The sequence below is a fragment of the Moschus berezovskii genome, chromosome 5 (genome assembly GCF_049115385.1).
Source record: "Moschus berezovskii isolate FMDL1 chromosome 5, NW_MosBer_1.0, whole genome shotgun sequence".
Classification (NCBI taxonomy): domain Eukaryota; kingdom Metazoa; phylum Chordata; class Mammalia; order Artiodactyla; family Moschidae; genus Moschus; species Moschus berezovskii.
Window position 1 is genome coordinate 92,895,395 of NC_142464.1, and position 18,714 is coordinate 92,914,108.

At 36.1% G+C, this 18,714-nt stretch overlaps 1 protein-coding gene across 1 annotated transcript in view; it reads right to left on the minus strand.

Annotated features, from left to right (window-relative positions):
- The window catches only part of CENPC (centromere protein C), an 83,400-nt gene that overhangs the window by 53,901 nt on the left and 10,785 nt on the right, over positions 1-18,714 (minus strand). The window contains exons 5-8 of the mRNA XM_055434281.2: positions 18,528-18,633; positions 11,112-11,394; positions 9,071-9,286; positions 4,773-5,380 (exon numbers count right to left, since the gene is read on the minus strand). Coding sequence (XP_055290256.2) covers positions 4,773-5,380; positions 9,071-9,286; positions 11,112-11,394; positions 18,528-18,633 — 1,213 coding nt within the window. The remainder of the gene's footprint in view (positions 1-4,772; positions 5,381-9,070; positions 9,287-11,111; positions 11,395-18,527; positions 18,634-18,714) is intronic.

Below are 18,714 nucleotides of genomic sequence, written 5' to 3' on the forward strand. Positions count from 1 at the left end.
GATACAAAGAATCATAAGAGAATATTATGAGTAACTATATGCTAATAAAATGGACAACCTAGAGGAAATGGACAGATTCTTAGGAAAGGTCAACCTCCCAGGACTGAACCAGGAAAAAATAGAAATGATAAACAACACAGTTACAAACACTGAAATTGAAACAGTGATCAAAAATTTTCCAAAAACCAGGTGGCTTCACAGGGGAATTCTATCAAACATTTAGAAAGAGCTAATGCTTATTTTTCTAAAGCTCTAAAAAAAAAAAAATTGCAGAGGAAGGAACATTTCCAAACTCATTCGACAAGATCACAGTCACCCTAATATCAAAATCAGGCAAAGACAACATGAAAAAAGAAAATTACAGGCCAGTATCACTGATGAACATAGATGCAAAAATCCTCAACAAAATTCAAGCAAACAGAATTCAACAACACATTAAAAAACTCATATACTATGATCAAGTTAGGTTTATTCCAGGGATGCAAAGATTCTTCATTATATGCAAATCAATCAATGTGATACACCATATTAACAAACCGAAAGATAAAAACCATATGATCATCTCAATAGATGCAGAAAAAGCCTTCAACAAAACTCAGAATCCATTTATGTTAAAAACGCTTCAAAAAACGGGCATAGAAGGAACCTACCAAAGCACAGTAAAGGCCATGTAAGAAAAGCCCACAGCAAACATTATTCTCAATGGTGAAAAACTAAAAGCATTCCCTCTAAAATCAGGAATAAGACAAGGGTGTCCACTCCCACCACTATTATTCAACATCATTTTGGAAGTCATAGCTATGGCAATCAGAGAAGAAAAAGAAAGAAAAGGAGTACAGACTGGAAAAGAAGTAGAACTCTCACTGTTTAGAGATTACATGATACTATAAATAGAAAACCTAAAAGAAACTGCTTAAAATCAGAAAATTACTAGAGCTAATCAGTGAACTCAGCAAAATTGTGGGATACAAAATCAATACACGGAAATCACTTGCATTCTTGTATAATAATAATGAAAAATCTCAGAAATTAAGGAACAAATCCCTTTCACCATTGCAACAAAAAGAATAAAATAGGAATAAACCTACCAAAGGAGACAAAAGGGCTTCCCTGGTGGCTCAGAGGTTAAAGTGTCTGCCTCCAATGCGGGAGACCCGGGTTCGATCCCTGGGTCGGGAAGATTCCCCTGGAGAAGGAAATGGTAACCCACTCCAGTCTTCTTCCCTGGAGAATCCCATGGACGGAGAAGCCTGGTAGGCTACAGTCCATGGGGTCGCAAAGAGTCGGACACGACTAAGCGACTGAACGGAACGGAAGGAGACAAAAATAACTGTATACAGAAAATTTTAAGACACTGATGAAGAAATCAGATGACATAAACAGAGAGATACTCCATGTTCCTGGGTAGGAAGAATCAATATTGTGAAAATGACTATACTACCAAATACAATCTACAGATTGAATGCAATACCTATCAAATTACCAATGGCATTTTTCACAGAACTAGAACAAAAAATTTCACAATTCATATGGAAACACAAAAGACCCAGAAGAGCCAAAGCAGTCTTGAGAAAGAAGAATGGAGCTGGAGGAAGCAACCTTCCTGACTTCAGATTACACAACAAAGCTATAGTCATCAAGACAGTATGGTACTGGCACAAAATCAGAAATATAGACCAATGGAACAAGATAGAGAAACTAGAGATTAACGCACACACCTATGGGTACGTTCTTTTTGACAAAGGAGACAAGAATATACTATGGGGCAAAGACAGCCTCTTGAATAAGTGATGCTGGGAAAACTGGACAGCTCCATGAAAACGAATGAAAAATTAGAAAACTACCTGATGCCATACACAAAGATAAACTCAAAATGGCTTAAAGACCTAAATGTAAGACCAGAAGCTATAAAACTTAGAGGAAAACATAGGTAAAACACTCGATGACATAAATCAAAGCAAGATCTTCTATGACCCACTGCCTAGTGCAGTGCAGTGCAAGACGCTCAGTTGTGTCCAACTCTTTGTGATCCCATGGCCTATACAGTCCATGGAATTCTCCAGGCCAGAATACTGGAGTGCGTAGCCTTTCCCTTTTCCAGAGGAGCTTCTCAACCCAGGGATCAAACCAGGTCTCCCACATTGCAGGTGGATTCTTTACCAGCTGAGCCACAAGGGAAGCCCCACCTCCTAGAGTAATGGAAACAAAAACAAAAATAAACAAGTCGGACCTAATTAAACCTAAAAGCTTTTGCATAGCAAAGGAAACTTATTATAAGCAAGGTGAAAAAACAACACTCAGAATGGGAGAAAATAATAGCAAAGGGAAAAACTCACAAAGAATTAATTTTCAGAATATACAAGCAGCTCATACAATTCAATACCAGAAAAACAAATAACCCAATCAAAAAGTGGGAAAGGGACTTGAAGAGACATTTCTCCAAAGACGACATACAGATGGCTAACAACCACATGAAAAGATGTTCAACTTCACTCATTATTAGAGATATGCAAATCAAAACTACAATGAGATACCACCTCAGACCAGTCAGAATGGCCATCATCAAAAAGTCTAAATACAATAAATGCTGGAAAGGGTGTGGAGAAAAGGGAACACTTGCATTGCTGGTGGGAATGTAAACTGATACAGCCACTACGGAAAATGGTATGGTGATTCCTTAAAAAGCTAGGAATAAAACTACCATATGACCCAGCAATCCCACTCCGAGGCATACAACCTGAGGAAACCAAAACTGAAAAAGACACATGTAACCCAATGTTCACTGCAGCACTATTTACAGTAGCTAGAATACGGAAGCAACCTAGATGCCCATCAACAGAAGAAGGGATAAAGTCGTGGTACGTATACAATGGAATACTACTCAGCCATAAAAAGGAACACATCTGAGTCAGTTCTAATGAGGCAGATGAACCTCGAGCCTATTATACAGAGTGCAGTTAATTTAGAAAGAGAAATATAAATATGGTACACTGACACATACATTTGGAATCTAAAAAGATGGCACTGATTAATTTATTTTCAGGGCAGCAATGGAGAAACAGACACAGAGAACAGACCTATGGACATGGGGGGACGGGAGGAGGGAGAAGGGGAGATGTATGGAGAGAGTAACATGGAAATTTAAAATACCATATGTAAAATAGACAGCCAATGTGAATTTGCTGTATGACTCAGGGAACTCAAACAGGGGCTCTGTGATAGGCTGGGATGTGAAAGGTGGGATATGGAGGGAGACAGGAGAGAGGTTCGGGAGGGAGGGGACATGGGTGTACCTATGGCTGATTCTTGTTGATGTACGACAAAAACACAAAGTTCTGTAAAGTAACTTTCCTTCAATTAAAAACTTAAAAAAAGAAAAAAAAACCTAACAATAGCATTACCATATGATCTGCAAAGCCACTCCTGGGCATGGATCTGGAGAAAACCATAATTCAAAAAGATGCATGCACCTCAATGTTCATTGCAGCACTACTTACTATAGTCAAGACGTGGAAGTAAACTAAATGTCCACCCATGGATGAATGAAGAAGGTGTGATGATTATACACATACATACATACACAATACACACACACACACACACACACACAATGGAATACTACTCAGCCATAAAAAAGAATGAAATTATGCCACTTGCAGCAACATGGATGGATTTAGAGATTAGCATACTTAGTGGTGTAAGCCAGACAGAGAAAAACAAATATCATATGATATCCCTTATTGTGGAACCTACAGAAAAAATAAAAAAGATACAAATAGGGGACAGAGGTAAATTAGGAATTTGGGATTAACATATACACACTACTATAAATGAAACAGGCAACCAATAAAGACCTTTTATACTGCACAGGGAACTATACTGAGTATTTTGTAATAACCTGTAAGAGAAAAGAACTTGAAGAAGAATATGTGTGTGTGTAACTGATTCAGTTTGCCATACACCTAAAACTAACACAACATTGTAAGTCAACTATACTTCAATTTTAAAAAGTGATACAAAAAAGCACAAGTTGATCTTTTCTTCATGATACTGGAACCATTATAAACCTCAATTACTATACAGAGAGATGACATAAAGAGAGTAGTTATATTTCAGGTTTCACTGGGACAATCCGAGTTTATGCTTACTGTCATGACATCCTCTCCCACTTTCATGTGTCCCAGTTTGTATAATAAATGATATACTGTCCCCAAATAAAAAGTTTTTTGAGATATTAGCAGTTGATTATTCTCTGTGCTTCCAGTATCATCCTGTGGAGGTATGTATATTTATCTGTTGGTCTACAGACATTACCAGATGGATCTTTTTTAATGATGAAAATTATTTATTAGCAATCTTTGTAAGTTCAGAGCCTAATACAGTGTCTGACATTCAATAATTTTTAAATAAGCAAATAATTGAACAGAGAAGTATTCATTTTTATCTGCAAGAACTAGCCCCACTAGCTGATTTCTTATCCAAATTTATATTTTAATAAGCCTCAAGAATATATGATGCTGTCTTATTTGTGTTCTGTTAACTACCTGGTTTACTAAGCATTTGCCTTTTACTTCTCCCTTTACATATGCTGCAATCTTAGAAGCTACCTCAAAATCAAGTGACCTGGAGCTGAAGTACAATGTAAAATAAAGAGACTCTAGAAAACAGCTTGCAGGCTTTCAAGGCTTTGACTTCCTAAAGCTAAATAGGAATATTATAAAAAGCAAAGTGGTAGATTAATATTCATAGTTACATTTAATATAAACACTTACCCACAGAAAGCAACTGATTTTTGGAAATGCTAACGCTTATCTCTTCACCCTCTTCCATATTTTTGTGTGAATTTCTTTGTAACTTGTCTTGGACAGTATGTGACATATTTATATTTTTATCTTTAGATTGCCTCACATCAACTTCTTCTTCAGGTACACTGGCCTTAGATTTTGTTCTCTGTTTTTGTTTTATAGTCCTTTTGCCTCCAGATGATTTTTTTGCATTCTCAGAATATATTTCATATTTTGTAGATTTACAGTTATTTTCTACTTCATCTGTCAAAGCACAACTCGCAACCAGTATTTTTTGTTCAGAGGGCTGAGATTTCTCTACTGGGTGAGTTTTGCCAGGATGCTTGTTACTTGTCAAAGCCATTGATGATACATTGTCATGTTTTTCCCTTGACTTCTTCCTTTGAAGGACAGTGCTCTCAGCAGGGGATGCTGTGTGCTGCTTTAGATGCCAAGTCTTTCCTGGTATAGTAATCCAAGGTTGACTGACAAAACTTTTATCCGATTCATCAATTATAAATTCATCTTCCAATAACTTCATATTATTTGTAGGAGATAAATGAGGTGGAACAGTTGCTATATGCCTAACAACAGAACTAACACAAAATGTTACAATAAATAATAGCTCAAAAAAGTAGAGCTTATATCTTTGCTTTAAAGAGCAGTTGACATGTCTCTTCAATTTTTCCTTACACTTTAAAATCTTTCCCTCCTTTTACATTTCTAATACCTGAGCATACTCATTTCTAACATTGATGGGATCACAGAAATTTAAAGCTGGAAGCATCTCTATAGACTTCATCAACTAATTTCAGGTTCCCCATACATTAGAAATATTAAACAGATGAAACCCAGAGATGTATAAATACTGCCCAGATATACTCATTTACAGTATAAAAATGCATGTCATTATTATAATGTTAAATTAAATTTTGTTTTAATAGATGTCTCATGGGCATGAATTTCTTAACATCCAAAACAAGATTATTTCTGAGACACCTTCTAGCTTAACAATTTAAGAAAACACTACTAAATTATAGACTAAATTATATAAAAAACTCATTCCAAGTTTGAAAATTCACACGTATTTTCATATGTGTTTAATCTGATGGAATAATTTTGCATTTCCTTCCTCTTTATGACAACAGCCTTGAGCAAACCATATCCTAGAGTGAAATATGCAAAAATAAATAAGGCAAACATCCAAATTCCGAAGGCAGTACACATACTCCTTTTTCTGCCTTTTTCACTTGAGTAAGGATGCTTAACTATTTTTATACACAGTAGAAGAAAAGCTAGGATAGAAAAATTGGATTATCATGTCTATATTTTTTCCCTTTATAAAAAGATTATGAGATGAAAATGCCTTCTATACTTCTCTAATCTCAAACACCTCATAAATCTTCCAATATAAAAAAACATATACATATATAGGCTAAGAAATATATCTTCTAATAGGCATAGTCTTACAAGTTTATATAATTAGAAAAATCTAGAAAATCTAATAAAAAAACAAAGTATAAATAAGAGACTATATAATATATAAATAGAAGATCACGTTTAAACAAATATCATTCTTCAGCACTTATTTAGCCAATCTGATAGAACTATGTTTAACTTGCTTTATTGTGTATTATCTGTAGGACTTCCCAGGTGGTTCAGTGGTAAAGACTCTGCCTGCCAATGCAGGAGAGGGTACGATCCCCTGGAGAAGGAAATGGCAATCCACTCCAGCATTCTTGCCAGGGAAATTACATGGACAAAGGAGTCTGGTGGGCTATAGTCTTTGGGGTCGCAAAAGAGTGGACACAACTTAGGGACTAAAGAACAACAAATATTACCTGCAATATCTATTAATTCCACACATTAAAGAAGTAATCCCAGGGACTTCCTGGAGGTCCAATGGTTAGAACTCTGCACTGCAATGCAGGGGACATAGGCTCAATCCCTGAACAGGGAACTAGGATCCCACATGCCAGGCAGCCAGAAAAACAAAAAATAATGCTATGTATTTAAAGATAAAAGTTTTCCCAAACCAGCCAATAAGAACTCTCTATATCCCTCCTTTATTCTATTTCAAGAGACTTTCATAACTTTGTGTTAGTCGCTCAGTCGTGTCCAACTCTTCGCAACCCCACGGACTGCAGCCCGCCACGGTCCTCTATCCATAGAATTCTCCAGGCAGGAATACTGGAGTGGGTTGCCATTTCCTCCTCCTCCTTCATAACTTTAAGGTTATTCAAACTAAAGATAGCCTTCGGAAACAACCTTCACACTTACTACAGATCAAATGTTTATATCCCTCTGAAATTAAAAAATTAAAACCTAATCCCCAATATGATGGTATTTTAGGGTGGGGTCTTTAGGTAATGATTAGGTAATTAGGGTGCAATGGCTCATGAATGGAATTAGCACCTTTATAGGAGCAACTCCAGAAAACTCCCTTACTACCTTCTACCACTTGAGGTTATAGCAATAAGATAGCCATCATGAACCAGGAAGCAGGTCTCATCAGACACTGAATCTACTTGAGCCTTGATCTTGGACTTCTCAGCCTCTAACATGCCATCCAGACTATGCTGGTCTATTTAGCAGCCCAAATTAATAATAAAATTTTAATTAAATATTAAAATTCAGAATACACAAAGATGACTTTTGGCTTGGTGGAAAAATGCCATTTGGGTTGGATCTTGAAGAATGGATATGATTTAGCCATGAGGACATGCAAGAAAGAATCAGAAGGAAAAGCATAAGCAAAACATAGAAGCAAGAAAACATGAGGAACAGTGAACAGTTACATCTGGTTATAGCAATTAAACTATACTCAATAGTTTATCAAAAAAACTGACACATTAAAAAATAATTACTCTTTTGGACACATATAGTGATGGACACGGAGGCCTAGCGTGCTGTGATTCATGGGGTCGCAAAGAGTCAGACACGACTGAGCGACTGAACTGAACTGAACTGATAGCTAGTCCATAAATATAACATATTTGTATCAGATAGCAGGGACAATATGCACACAGGGGTAAAAATGCCATATGTACCTATGTGTACACACACACACATACAGAAAGAGAAAGAGAGATGGGAGAGAAGGAGCAAGACTATGGAGGTGGAGGGAGGAAGGAGTCAACTATGGTACAGAGACAGAACCAAAGAGGAATTTCATTCATTCAATGTTTTTATAAAACCTTCCTAATAGATTTGAAAGCACTCTGACAGACCTCATAGAAAATACAAAAGAAACTAAACTCCCAGAAAGATGGGCTTATGTCTTAATCTACTAAGAAAGACATACATAAAATAATTAAACTGTAATACAAGGTAAGAAATTATTTTAAAAAACACTGGAGTGACACTTTTAGAAGATAATATAAATTGGCACATGACAAGGGGAAAGGGTGTGCCAAAGCCAGGACAACTGCAAATACATATGACAGAAACATTTCACTAGTGAGTGTAAAGGCCTTAAATATCAGCTATAAAGTGAAAGTGAAAGTGATGGTCACTCAATCGTGTCTGACTCTCTGTGACCCCATGGACTGTAGCCCACCAGGCTCTTCTGTCCACGGAATTCTCCAGGGAATAATACTGGAGTGGGCTGCCATTCCCTTTTCCAGGGTATCTTCCAGACTCAGCGACTGAACCCGAGTTCCTGCATTGTAAGCAAATTCTTTACTGTCTGAGCCACTGGGGAAGCCCCAAATACCAGTTGACAACTCTGAAACTTATTCTGTAGACCACTGACAATTCTGAAACTTATTCTGTAGACCAGTGGTTCTCAACCCTAGCTGCTGTCAATTTCAGTTAACTCTATGTGCAGCCAGTTAAAAACCAGTGTGTGGACACTGGAACTACTGAAGGTTTTTAAGTAGGCAAGAACAGATTAAAACTTATTTTAGGACTACCATTTTACTAACACAATCAAAAGAAATAGAAAAATATATTTAACACACTTAACAATGACACATAGGCACCTTGACAATTTTACTTCTAATTATTGCCTTTATTTTTTGATATCATACATACTAGAAAGTATTGATGAACAGAAGTAATAAAAGCTGAAGAAACTTTTATTTCACATTTAATTTGGAATCCATTAAATGATGGCTCTGGGGTTAGTTTATTGGTAAGAAATTCACTCTCCTTATGGGTTAAACATAATTTCAATTAAAAATTATGTCAATTAAGAGTAACTTCTAGTTAAATGTCACTAAGAATCCTTAGGTACTATTCAAAGAATGTAAAAGAAAAATGTGAACCATTTCTTAATAACTTACCTGGATTCACTTTTTCTTTTTACAGTTTCTAAAAACAATGTTGAAAAACTCTTCCTAGCTTGCAGTTGATTTTCATATTCTGAATCTTGTATTCTTTTTTGAGATGTTCCTGACTGTTTCCTTTCTTGTAGTCCTTCTGATACTTTATCCGCTGTTTCTGATACTTCATTCATTATTTCTACTTTCTTTAAAACATCTTTATCTTCAAAGCTTAACCTAAAAGGTTAGAAGGATGACAAGCTGAATATTTCCACCATTTGCTGAGTTATAAGTTTTCTTGAACTTCCCTACAGTGATAATACAACCACTTACAAAATTTTCCAATGGGCCTTTATTTAAACTTTATAAAAGCTGATGTGTTTCTCTCACACAAATTACACAAGACAAATTGTTCAGAAAAATTAAATTTTGTATTTGCTGATAGAAAAAAAATAAAAGAGGAAAAAGGATGGTTAAATCATATAACAAGGAAAATTGTAGCTTAAAATACTAGTTCTCAAACATTTCATATGAATCTGAATGCTCTGGGGCATCTTATTAAAATGTAGATTTTGATTCAATAGAGGGCAGACACACTAAAATCATAACCACAGGAAACTAGTCGATCTGATCACATGGACCACAGCCGAATGTGGTCCACTGGAGAAGGGAATGGCAAACCACTTCAGTATACTTGCCTTGAGAACCCCATGAACAGTATCAAAGGGCAAAATGATACGATACTGAATGAGGAATTCCCCAGGTCGGTAGGTGCCCAGTATGCTACTGGAGATCAGTGGAGACCGAGAATGAGATGGCTGGATGGCATCACCGACTCTGTGGACATGAGTTTGAGTGAACTCCAGGAGTTGGTGATGGACAGGGAGGCCTGGCGTGCTGTGATTCATGGGGACGCGGAGAGTCGGACACGACTGAGCGACTGAACTGAACTGAACTGACTGAACACAGAGTTTGAGATTATGTATTTCTAACAGGCTTCCAGATAATATCATTTCTCTGGATCCTGAGCTACAGATCACACACTGGACTGCAATATCTTAGAATGTACTTAACTCCTCAGCTCCAAGAATCAAACAGGAAAGACCCTATACGGATATTATACTTATGGCAGAAGTTTTCCAATAGCAAAGGACCTTGAACAATCAATTTTGCTTCTTAAGGGCCAAATGGAAAGAAAGCCCCAGGAAATGGATGTGGGTTTACCACAGTTATCTTCAACAATACTTACTGCTCGCTACCCCTCAAAGTGACCTGATACATACCTACCCTGGTAATTAAAAAAATAACATATGGAAAATACAAATTATTTCTCTTAGGAAGCTATAGAAAATTTATTACGAGAAAAAAAATATCCTGTGATAAACCATAATGAAAAAGAATATGTAAAAGAATGTGTGTGTATATATACATATATATATGCTTAACTGAGTCAATTTGCTATACAGCAGTAATTAATACATTTTAATTCAACTATATGACACTCAAAAAATGTTTTTAAAAAGTATCTGACTATAACAAAATATTCACATATGTCAAATCTGAATATATGAGTGCCTACTGTTTTATCTTCTATATGTCTTTAATTTTTTTTTTTTTAGATCTTAAAGAAAAAAGAAAAAATATGTGTTTCCATAGATCATAGAAAAGTTTACCCCGAAACTTTTCAGAAGTACACTTTAAGGGCTTCCGTGTGGCTCAGCTGTTAAAACATCCGCCTGTAATGCTGCACACCCAGGTTCGATCCCTGGGTTGGGAAGATCCCCTGGAGAAGGAAAAGGCTACCCACTCCAGTATTCTGGCCTGGAGAATTCCACAGACTGTATAGTCCATGGGGTCACAAAGAGTCAGACATGACTGAGTGACTTTCACTTATAATAAATATAAATTGAATATATACCCAACATATATCTACTTTTCTCATAACATGCAAATATTCATTACTTACTGCAAAATACATAAAAGACTAAATTACCCATTTTTTAACATAAAAAATTAAATTGCTACAGAAAGATTAATATTTCATAAATAAACAAAACTTCACCTTTTTCTGGTTTTACGAGAAATCTCTGTACTTGAAGTCAGCATATTTACTGAATTTTCAGAAGTGTAGGTCTCTCTCTTTTCGGCAGTAGATGGACCACCCTTTGACAATGAAGATGCTTTTATATCCTGGTCAGGAGGTGAGCCAATAGATAAGTAACACTCCTCATCAGCTTCATTGTGATTATCTTTTAGTTTTTCACTTGACATTTTTCTCAAGTCATATGTATTTTTAGAACGAACATCAGTTGCCAAAATTTTCTGATGAACCTCATGGTCCTGAACTGGAAAAGAAATTATATGAAGATATTAAAAACTCTTTATATAATATTAGAACAAAATGTGCTTTCCGAAGTTCAGCAACAATTTAATTAGAAAGTTTTCAGAAGACTCACAAATCTTCAAGTTTATAATCAAAGATATAGGAATAAAATATGCAAGTACTTTAAAAATTCTAAGTTATGAAATTAATAAACTGAAAGATGTATCTGGTCCACGCTCCACAGTTCTGAAATGAGTAAAAGCTTCAAACATAGAAAATTCACAGTTCTATTGATACAATCAATTTATTCAAGATTTGAATACAGTCAAACTCATAGAAGGAGAGATTAGAAAAGTGGATGCCAGGGACTGGGAGGAGGGAGAAATTCACAGTTGTTGATTAACAGATGCAAAGTTTCAGCAGTACAAGACAAATAAATTAAAAATCTAGTATACAACATTGTGTCTATAGGTAACAATACTGTACTGTATACTTAAAAATCTGTTGAGAGAGATCTCACTTAAAACATTTTTACCACAACAAAATAAAAAATGTTTTAAAGATTTGAATAAATCTATACATAGCTAAGGGCTTCCCAGGTGACTCAGTAGTAATGAATTTGCCTGCCCAGCAAGAGACCTGGGTTTGATCCCTGGGTCGGGAAGATGCCCTGGAGAAGGAAATGGCAGCCCACTCCAGTATTCTTGCCTAGGAAACCCCATGGATAGAGGAGCCTGGTGAATGGAGTTGCAAAAGAGTCAGACACTACTTAGTGACTAAACAACAACATACATAGCTAAAATAAGTAATAGGTAATCCCAGAGAAATTATGAGATTCAATCCTTAGGTTAAGAGTTGAGTAAACTAGGGCAGCTAGATGAGCACACTTTTCCACATATACATACATATGTACATATGGAACAGATATATATAGATATATATGTCTATATGAAGAGAATATTAATATATATATGTACGTATATATTTAAAGAGATGACACTTTGGACTTCAAAATCTAAGAATGTATAAATTTAAAAAAATTAAAAAATAATCTAAGAATGTACTTAACCAGTGGGAAATGTTATCTCATTATAGCTTTGATTTGCTATAATAATAATAATCTCTCATAATGAGCGATGTTAGGCATCTTTTCATGTGTTTATTAGCCATCTAAGTGTCTTTTTGGAGAAATGTCTGTTTAGGTCTTTTTCCCACTTTTTGATTGGATTGTTTTTCTGGTATTGACTTATATGAGCTACTTGTATACTTTGGAAATTAATCCTTTGTCAGTTGTTTCATTTGCTATTATTTTCTCCCATTCTGAGGGTTGTCTTTTTACCTTGTTTATAGTTCCTTTGCTGCACAAAGCTTTTAAGTTTAATTAGGTCCCATTTGTTTTTGTTTTTACTTCTTTTACTCTAGGAAGTGGATCATAGAGGATCTTGCTTTATGTCATCGAGTGTTCTGCCTATGTTTTCCTCCAAGTTTTACAGTTTCCTATCTTACATTTAGGTCCTTAATCCATTTTCAGTTTATCTTTGTGTATGGCATCAGGTATGTCTGACTCTTTTGGAATCCCATGGGCTATATACAGTCCATGGAATTCTCCAGGCCAGAATACTGTAGTGGGAAGCCTTTCCCTTCTCCAGGGGATCTACCCAACCCAGGAATCAAACCCAGGTCTCCTGAATTGCAGGCAGACTCCTTACCAGCTGAGTCACAAGGGAAGCCCACATGGTGCCAGGAAGTGTTCTAACTTCATTCTTTTACATGTAGCTGTTCAGTTTTCCCAGCACCATTTATTGAAGAGGTTATCTTTGCCCCATTGTATATTCTTGCCTTTTTTGTCAAAAAGAAGTTACCCATAGGTGTGTGGGTTTATTTCTGGGCTTTCTTGTTCCATTGGTCTATATTTCTGTTTTTGTGCCAGTACCATACATTCAGAAAACAAAGATCATGGCATCTGGTCCCATCACTTCATGGGAAATAGATGGAAAAACAGTGGAAACAGTGTCAGACTTTATTTTTTTGGGCTCCAAAATCACTGCAGATGCTGATTGCAGCCATGAAATTAAAAGATGCTTGCTCCTTGGAAGGAAAGTTATGACCAACCTTGATAGTATATTAAAAAGCAGAGACGTTATTTTGCCAACCAAGGTCCATCTAGTCAAGGCTATGGTTTTTCCCGTGGTCATGTATGGATGTGAGAGTTTGACTGTGAGGAAAGCTGATCACCGAAGAATCGATGCTTTTGAACTGTGGTATTGAAGAAGACTCTTGAGAGTCCCTTATACTGCAAGGAGATCCAACCAGTCCATTCTAAAGGAGATCAATCCTGGGTGTTCATTGGAGGGACTGATGCTAAAGCTGAAACTGCAATACTTTGGCCACCTCATGCGAAGAGTTGACTCACTGGAAAAGACTCTGATGCTGGGAAAGGTTGGGGGTGGGAGGAAAAGGGGACGACGGAGAATGAGATGGCTGGATGGCATCACCGACTCTGTGGACATGAGTTTGAGTGAACTCCGGGAGTTGGTGATGGACAGGGAGGCCTGGCGTGCTGGGGTTCATGGGGTCGCGGAGAGTCGGACATGACTGAGCGACTGAACTGAACTGAACTGAACCATACTGTCTTGATGCCTGTAGCTTTGTAGTATAATCTGAAGTCAGGAAGGTTGCTTCCTCTAGCTCCATTCTTCTTTCTCAAGACTGCTTTGGCTCTTCTGGGTCTTTTGTGTTTCCATATGAATTGTGAAATTTTCTGTTCTAGTTCTGTGAAAAATGCCATTGGTAATTTGACAGGTAACGCATTCAATCTGTAGATTGTATTTGGTAGTATAGTCATTTTCACAATATTGATTCTTCCTACCCAGGAACATGGAGTATCTCTCTGTTTATGTCATCTGATTTCTTCATCAGTGTCTTAAAATTTTCTGTATACAGTTATTTTTGTCTCCTTAGCTAGGTTTATTCCTATTTTATTCTTTATGTTGCAATGGTGAAAGGGATTTCTTCCTTAATTTCTGAGATTTTTCATTATTATTATACAAGAATGCAAGTGATTTCCGTGTATTGATTTTGTATCCCACAATTTTGCTGAGTTCACTGATTAGCTCTAGTAATTTTCTGACAGCATCTTTACGGTTTTCTGTGTAGAGATTCATGTCGTCTGCAAACAGCAGGAGCTTTACTTCTTTTCTGATCTGGACTCTTTTTATTTCTTTTTCTTCTCTGATTGCCACAACTATGACTTCCAAAATGATGTTGAATAATGGTGGTGGGAGTGGACACCCTTGTCTTGTTCCTGATCATAGAAGGAATGCTTTCAGTTTTTCACCACTGAGAATAATGTTTGCTGTGGGCTTATCATAAATGGCCTTTACTATGTTGAGGTAGGTTCCTTCTATGCCCATTTTTTGAAGAGTTTTAATCATAAATGGGTGATGAATTCTGTCGTAGGTTTTTTCTGCATCTATTGAGAGGATCATGTGGTTTTTATCTTTCAATTTGTTAATATGGTGTATCACACTGATTGATTTGCATATAATGAAGAATCCTTGCATCCCTGGAATAAACCCAACTTGATCATAGTATATGAGCTTTTTAATGTGTTGTTGAACTGTTTGCTAGAATTTTGTTGAGGATTCTTGCATCTATGTTCATCAGTGATACTAGCTTGAAGGACATAAATATATAAGATATATGTTTGTATGAAGAAAAGCTAAATGATACAAAAATAAGAAATTTCACAAAATTCCTATACAAATCAATCCAACCTTAGTGAAAATCATAACAAAATTTTACTAGAAACAATAAATAAAGTTCAGAGAAAGTAAAAACTTCTAACAGTGGCAGAAGAGTGACTATAAACACCTTTATATCACCATATTGCTATAAAAATACAATTAGTAAAACAGTATTGTGTTGACATTAAGAATAAACAAATAGACCAAAATTCAAAAGTACATTGATGGACCTCCCTGGTGGTATAGTGAATAAGAATCCATCTGCCAATGCAGGGGACACATCCACATGCCATGGAGCAATTAAGCCAGTGCACCACAATCACTGATCCTGGGTTCCGCAACTACTGAAGCCCAGGAGCCCTAGAGCCTGTGCCCTGCAACAAGAGAAGACACTGCAAGGAGCAGTCTGCACACCACAATGAACAGCTGCCCCCACTCACTGCATCTAAAGAAAGCATGCACCCAGTAACAAAGGCCCAGCACAGTCAAAAGTAAATAAATAAAAATTATTCTTTTAAAGCTTATTGAATGATATATGATAAAAGTAGCCCATTGAGATGAGAATGGATCAAGTAACTAATGAACACATCCAGCACAAATGACCATCATGAGGAAAGTATTTAATAAAATTATAACATTATGTCATATTATATACCAAAACACATTCCAGATGGATTAAAAATTTAAATTAAGAAGAAAGATGCTAAGATGAAAATCTAAGTATTATATACACTTTCAGGATAAAACAAATCCTTTAACCAAAATAGGAAATGGGGAAAAAAAAAATCAGACATTTAACAAGTCAAACAAAAAATGTTACCTATCATATAAGATACTATAACCAAAATCTGTAACAGTCAAGGGATCATTTGGAAAAATATCTGTCACAAATATTACAGACATTTAATTACATATATTCAATTTAAAGACTTCTCATAAACCAGAAGAAACAAATGGGCAAAGCATATGGACAAACAACTAAGATAAAAAGAAATTCAAAGAAAAAGAAATTCAAGTTTAGCCACTAAACTTATAAAAAGGTGTTCAAACTCAGTGGTATTCACAGAAATACACTAAGGTAACAGATTACTTAATACTGATCAAACTGGCAAAAAAGTAGAAAAAAATCTATCAGGTGAAAGGTACATTCTTACATTACTGGTAAAAAGTAAATTGTGAAAGTCTCTTTTGCAAGTGTGCGTACACATGCACACATAAACACACACATGATGTTGAATAATGGTGGTGGGAGTGGACACCCTTGTCTTGTTCCTGATCATAGAAGGAATGCTTTCAGTTTTTCACCATTGAGAATAATGTTTGCTATGGGCTTATCGTATATGGCCTTTACTATGTTGAGGTAGGTTCCTTCTACGCCCATTTTTTGAAGAGTTTTAATCATTAATGGGTGATGAATTCATTATGTATGTATTCATTAAGGAGCACCAATGAAGATATGGAAGGATTCAAGGTTACCTCAGCAGGATGAGGGAAATAAGGATTAGTTTTTTCTTTTAAATCTTTGACTCTTACCTCAAATAAAGAACTTTTCTAATTTGAAAAATATAAATAAAAACTTTAAAAAGCAGTACCACATATAACTGACTAAAAGAAATGGAACAAAAGGAGAAGAGAGAAAAAGAATACTGACCACGTATAGTCAAACAGCAAATCATTATGTTGTATTCCTGAAACTAATACTATATAAATTATACCTCAGTTTTTAAAAAATGCTCAAGAAGTCTGTGGAGAGGCCCACATAGGAGAAGAAAAAGTAAGCCTTCCTGCCAGCAACCAGCCCCACATGAGTGAGTCATCTTGCAAATAAACCCTTAGCTCCAGTCAAGTCTTCAGATGACTGCAACCCTGGCCAACATCTTGACTACAACCTCAAGTCAGTACCATCTAACTAAGCTGCTTCTGAATTCCAGACCCACAGAAACTGTGTAGATAATAATTAAAAGAAGAAGAAAAAAAGGAAAGGAAAGGGCAAAGAGAAATCTATTTGAAAACTCTTAAAGCTGTGGTCCCTATAATAATTCTTAATGTCTTTTGTCACATTCCTAGTAAGCAGTGTTCTTACAACTAAAACAAAGAAACAGATAATAACCAGATAAAACCATTGTTCTGCAAATCAAAACAACGATGTACCTACCAACTCACACCAGTCAGAATGACCATCATTAAAAAGTCTACAAATAATTAATGCTAGAGGGGTGTGGAGAAAAGGGAACCCTCTTACACTTCTGGTAATGTAATGTAAATGTAATGTAATGTAATGTAAACTGGAATATAAACTCGTGCAGACACTATGGAACACAGTATAATTTCCTCAAAAAATTAAAAATAGAAGTGCCACATGAACCAGCAATCCCACTCCTGAGCATATACCAAGACAAAACAAAAATTCAAAAAGATACATGGGCCCTTATGTTCATAGCAGCACTATTTACAACAGCCAAGACATGGAAACAACCTAAATATCCATCGACAGATGAATGGATAAAGACGAGGTGGTGTATATGTGTGTAACACACACACATGCACACATGGGCGCAAGCATGAACAAGTGTGTGTGCACTGGAATATCACTCAGTCATTAAAAAGAACAAAATAATTCCATTTGCAATAAATGGAAGGACCTAGAAATTAAGGTCCATCTTAGCAAAGTAAATCAGAAAGAGTAAATCACAAATACTATGTGATATCACTTATACACGGAATTTAAATTATGACATAAATGAATAGATCTATGAAACAGAAACAGACTCATAGAGAACAGACTTGCAGTTGCTAAGGGGGAGGGAGGTTGGAAAGGAAAGATAGGGAGCTTGGGATTAGCAGACGCAAATTACTGTATGCTGCTGCTAAGTCGCTTCAGTCGTGTCCGACTCTGTGCGACCCTATAGATGGCAGCCTACCAGGCTCCTCCGTCCATGGGAGTTTCCAGGCAAGAGTACTGGAGTGGGGTGCCACTGCCTTCTCCGAAACTATTGTATACAGAATGGATAAATAACACAGCCTTATTGTAGAGCACAAGGAACTATCCTGTCTATCCTATGATAAACCATAATGGAAAAGAATGTTAAAAAGAATATATGTACATATTTATGTATAACTGAGTCACTCTGCTGTACAGCAGAAATTAAACACAACATTGTAAATCAACTTTATTTCAATAAAAAAATTTAAAACTTATTCATGTTAAAAATACACACACACCAACAATGGACTTGAGAGAGACTCAAAAACAACTTCACCTATTTCACAATTCTGTCTAGGCTGACCCTGACCTTGTCCCACCAAGACAATATATGTGCTGCTGCTGCTGCTAAGTCGCTTTAGTCTTAAGCATTTTTACCTTTTAAAATATACCGAGGCAAATATTACCCATGGGGATGCTACCAACCTGATTTGTTGACAGCTTCATTTGGTTCTACAGTTAACTGCAGAGGGGCGTCTTTCTTCCTTGAAGAAACTGGACCTGACTTTGGATGTGATTTCTGGCTCTGAGTCTAAAAGAGATACAGCATGAGATCTACTCTATTTAATTACCAACTTTGATTAAACATATTTGTTTTTAAATTGAAAAAAAA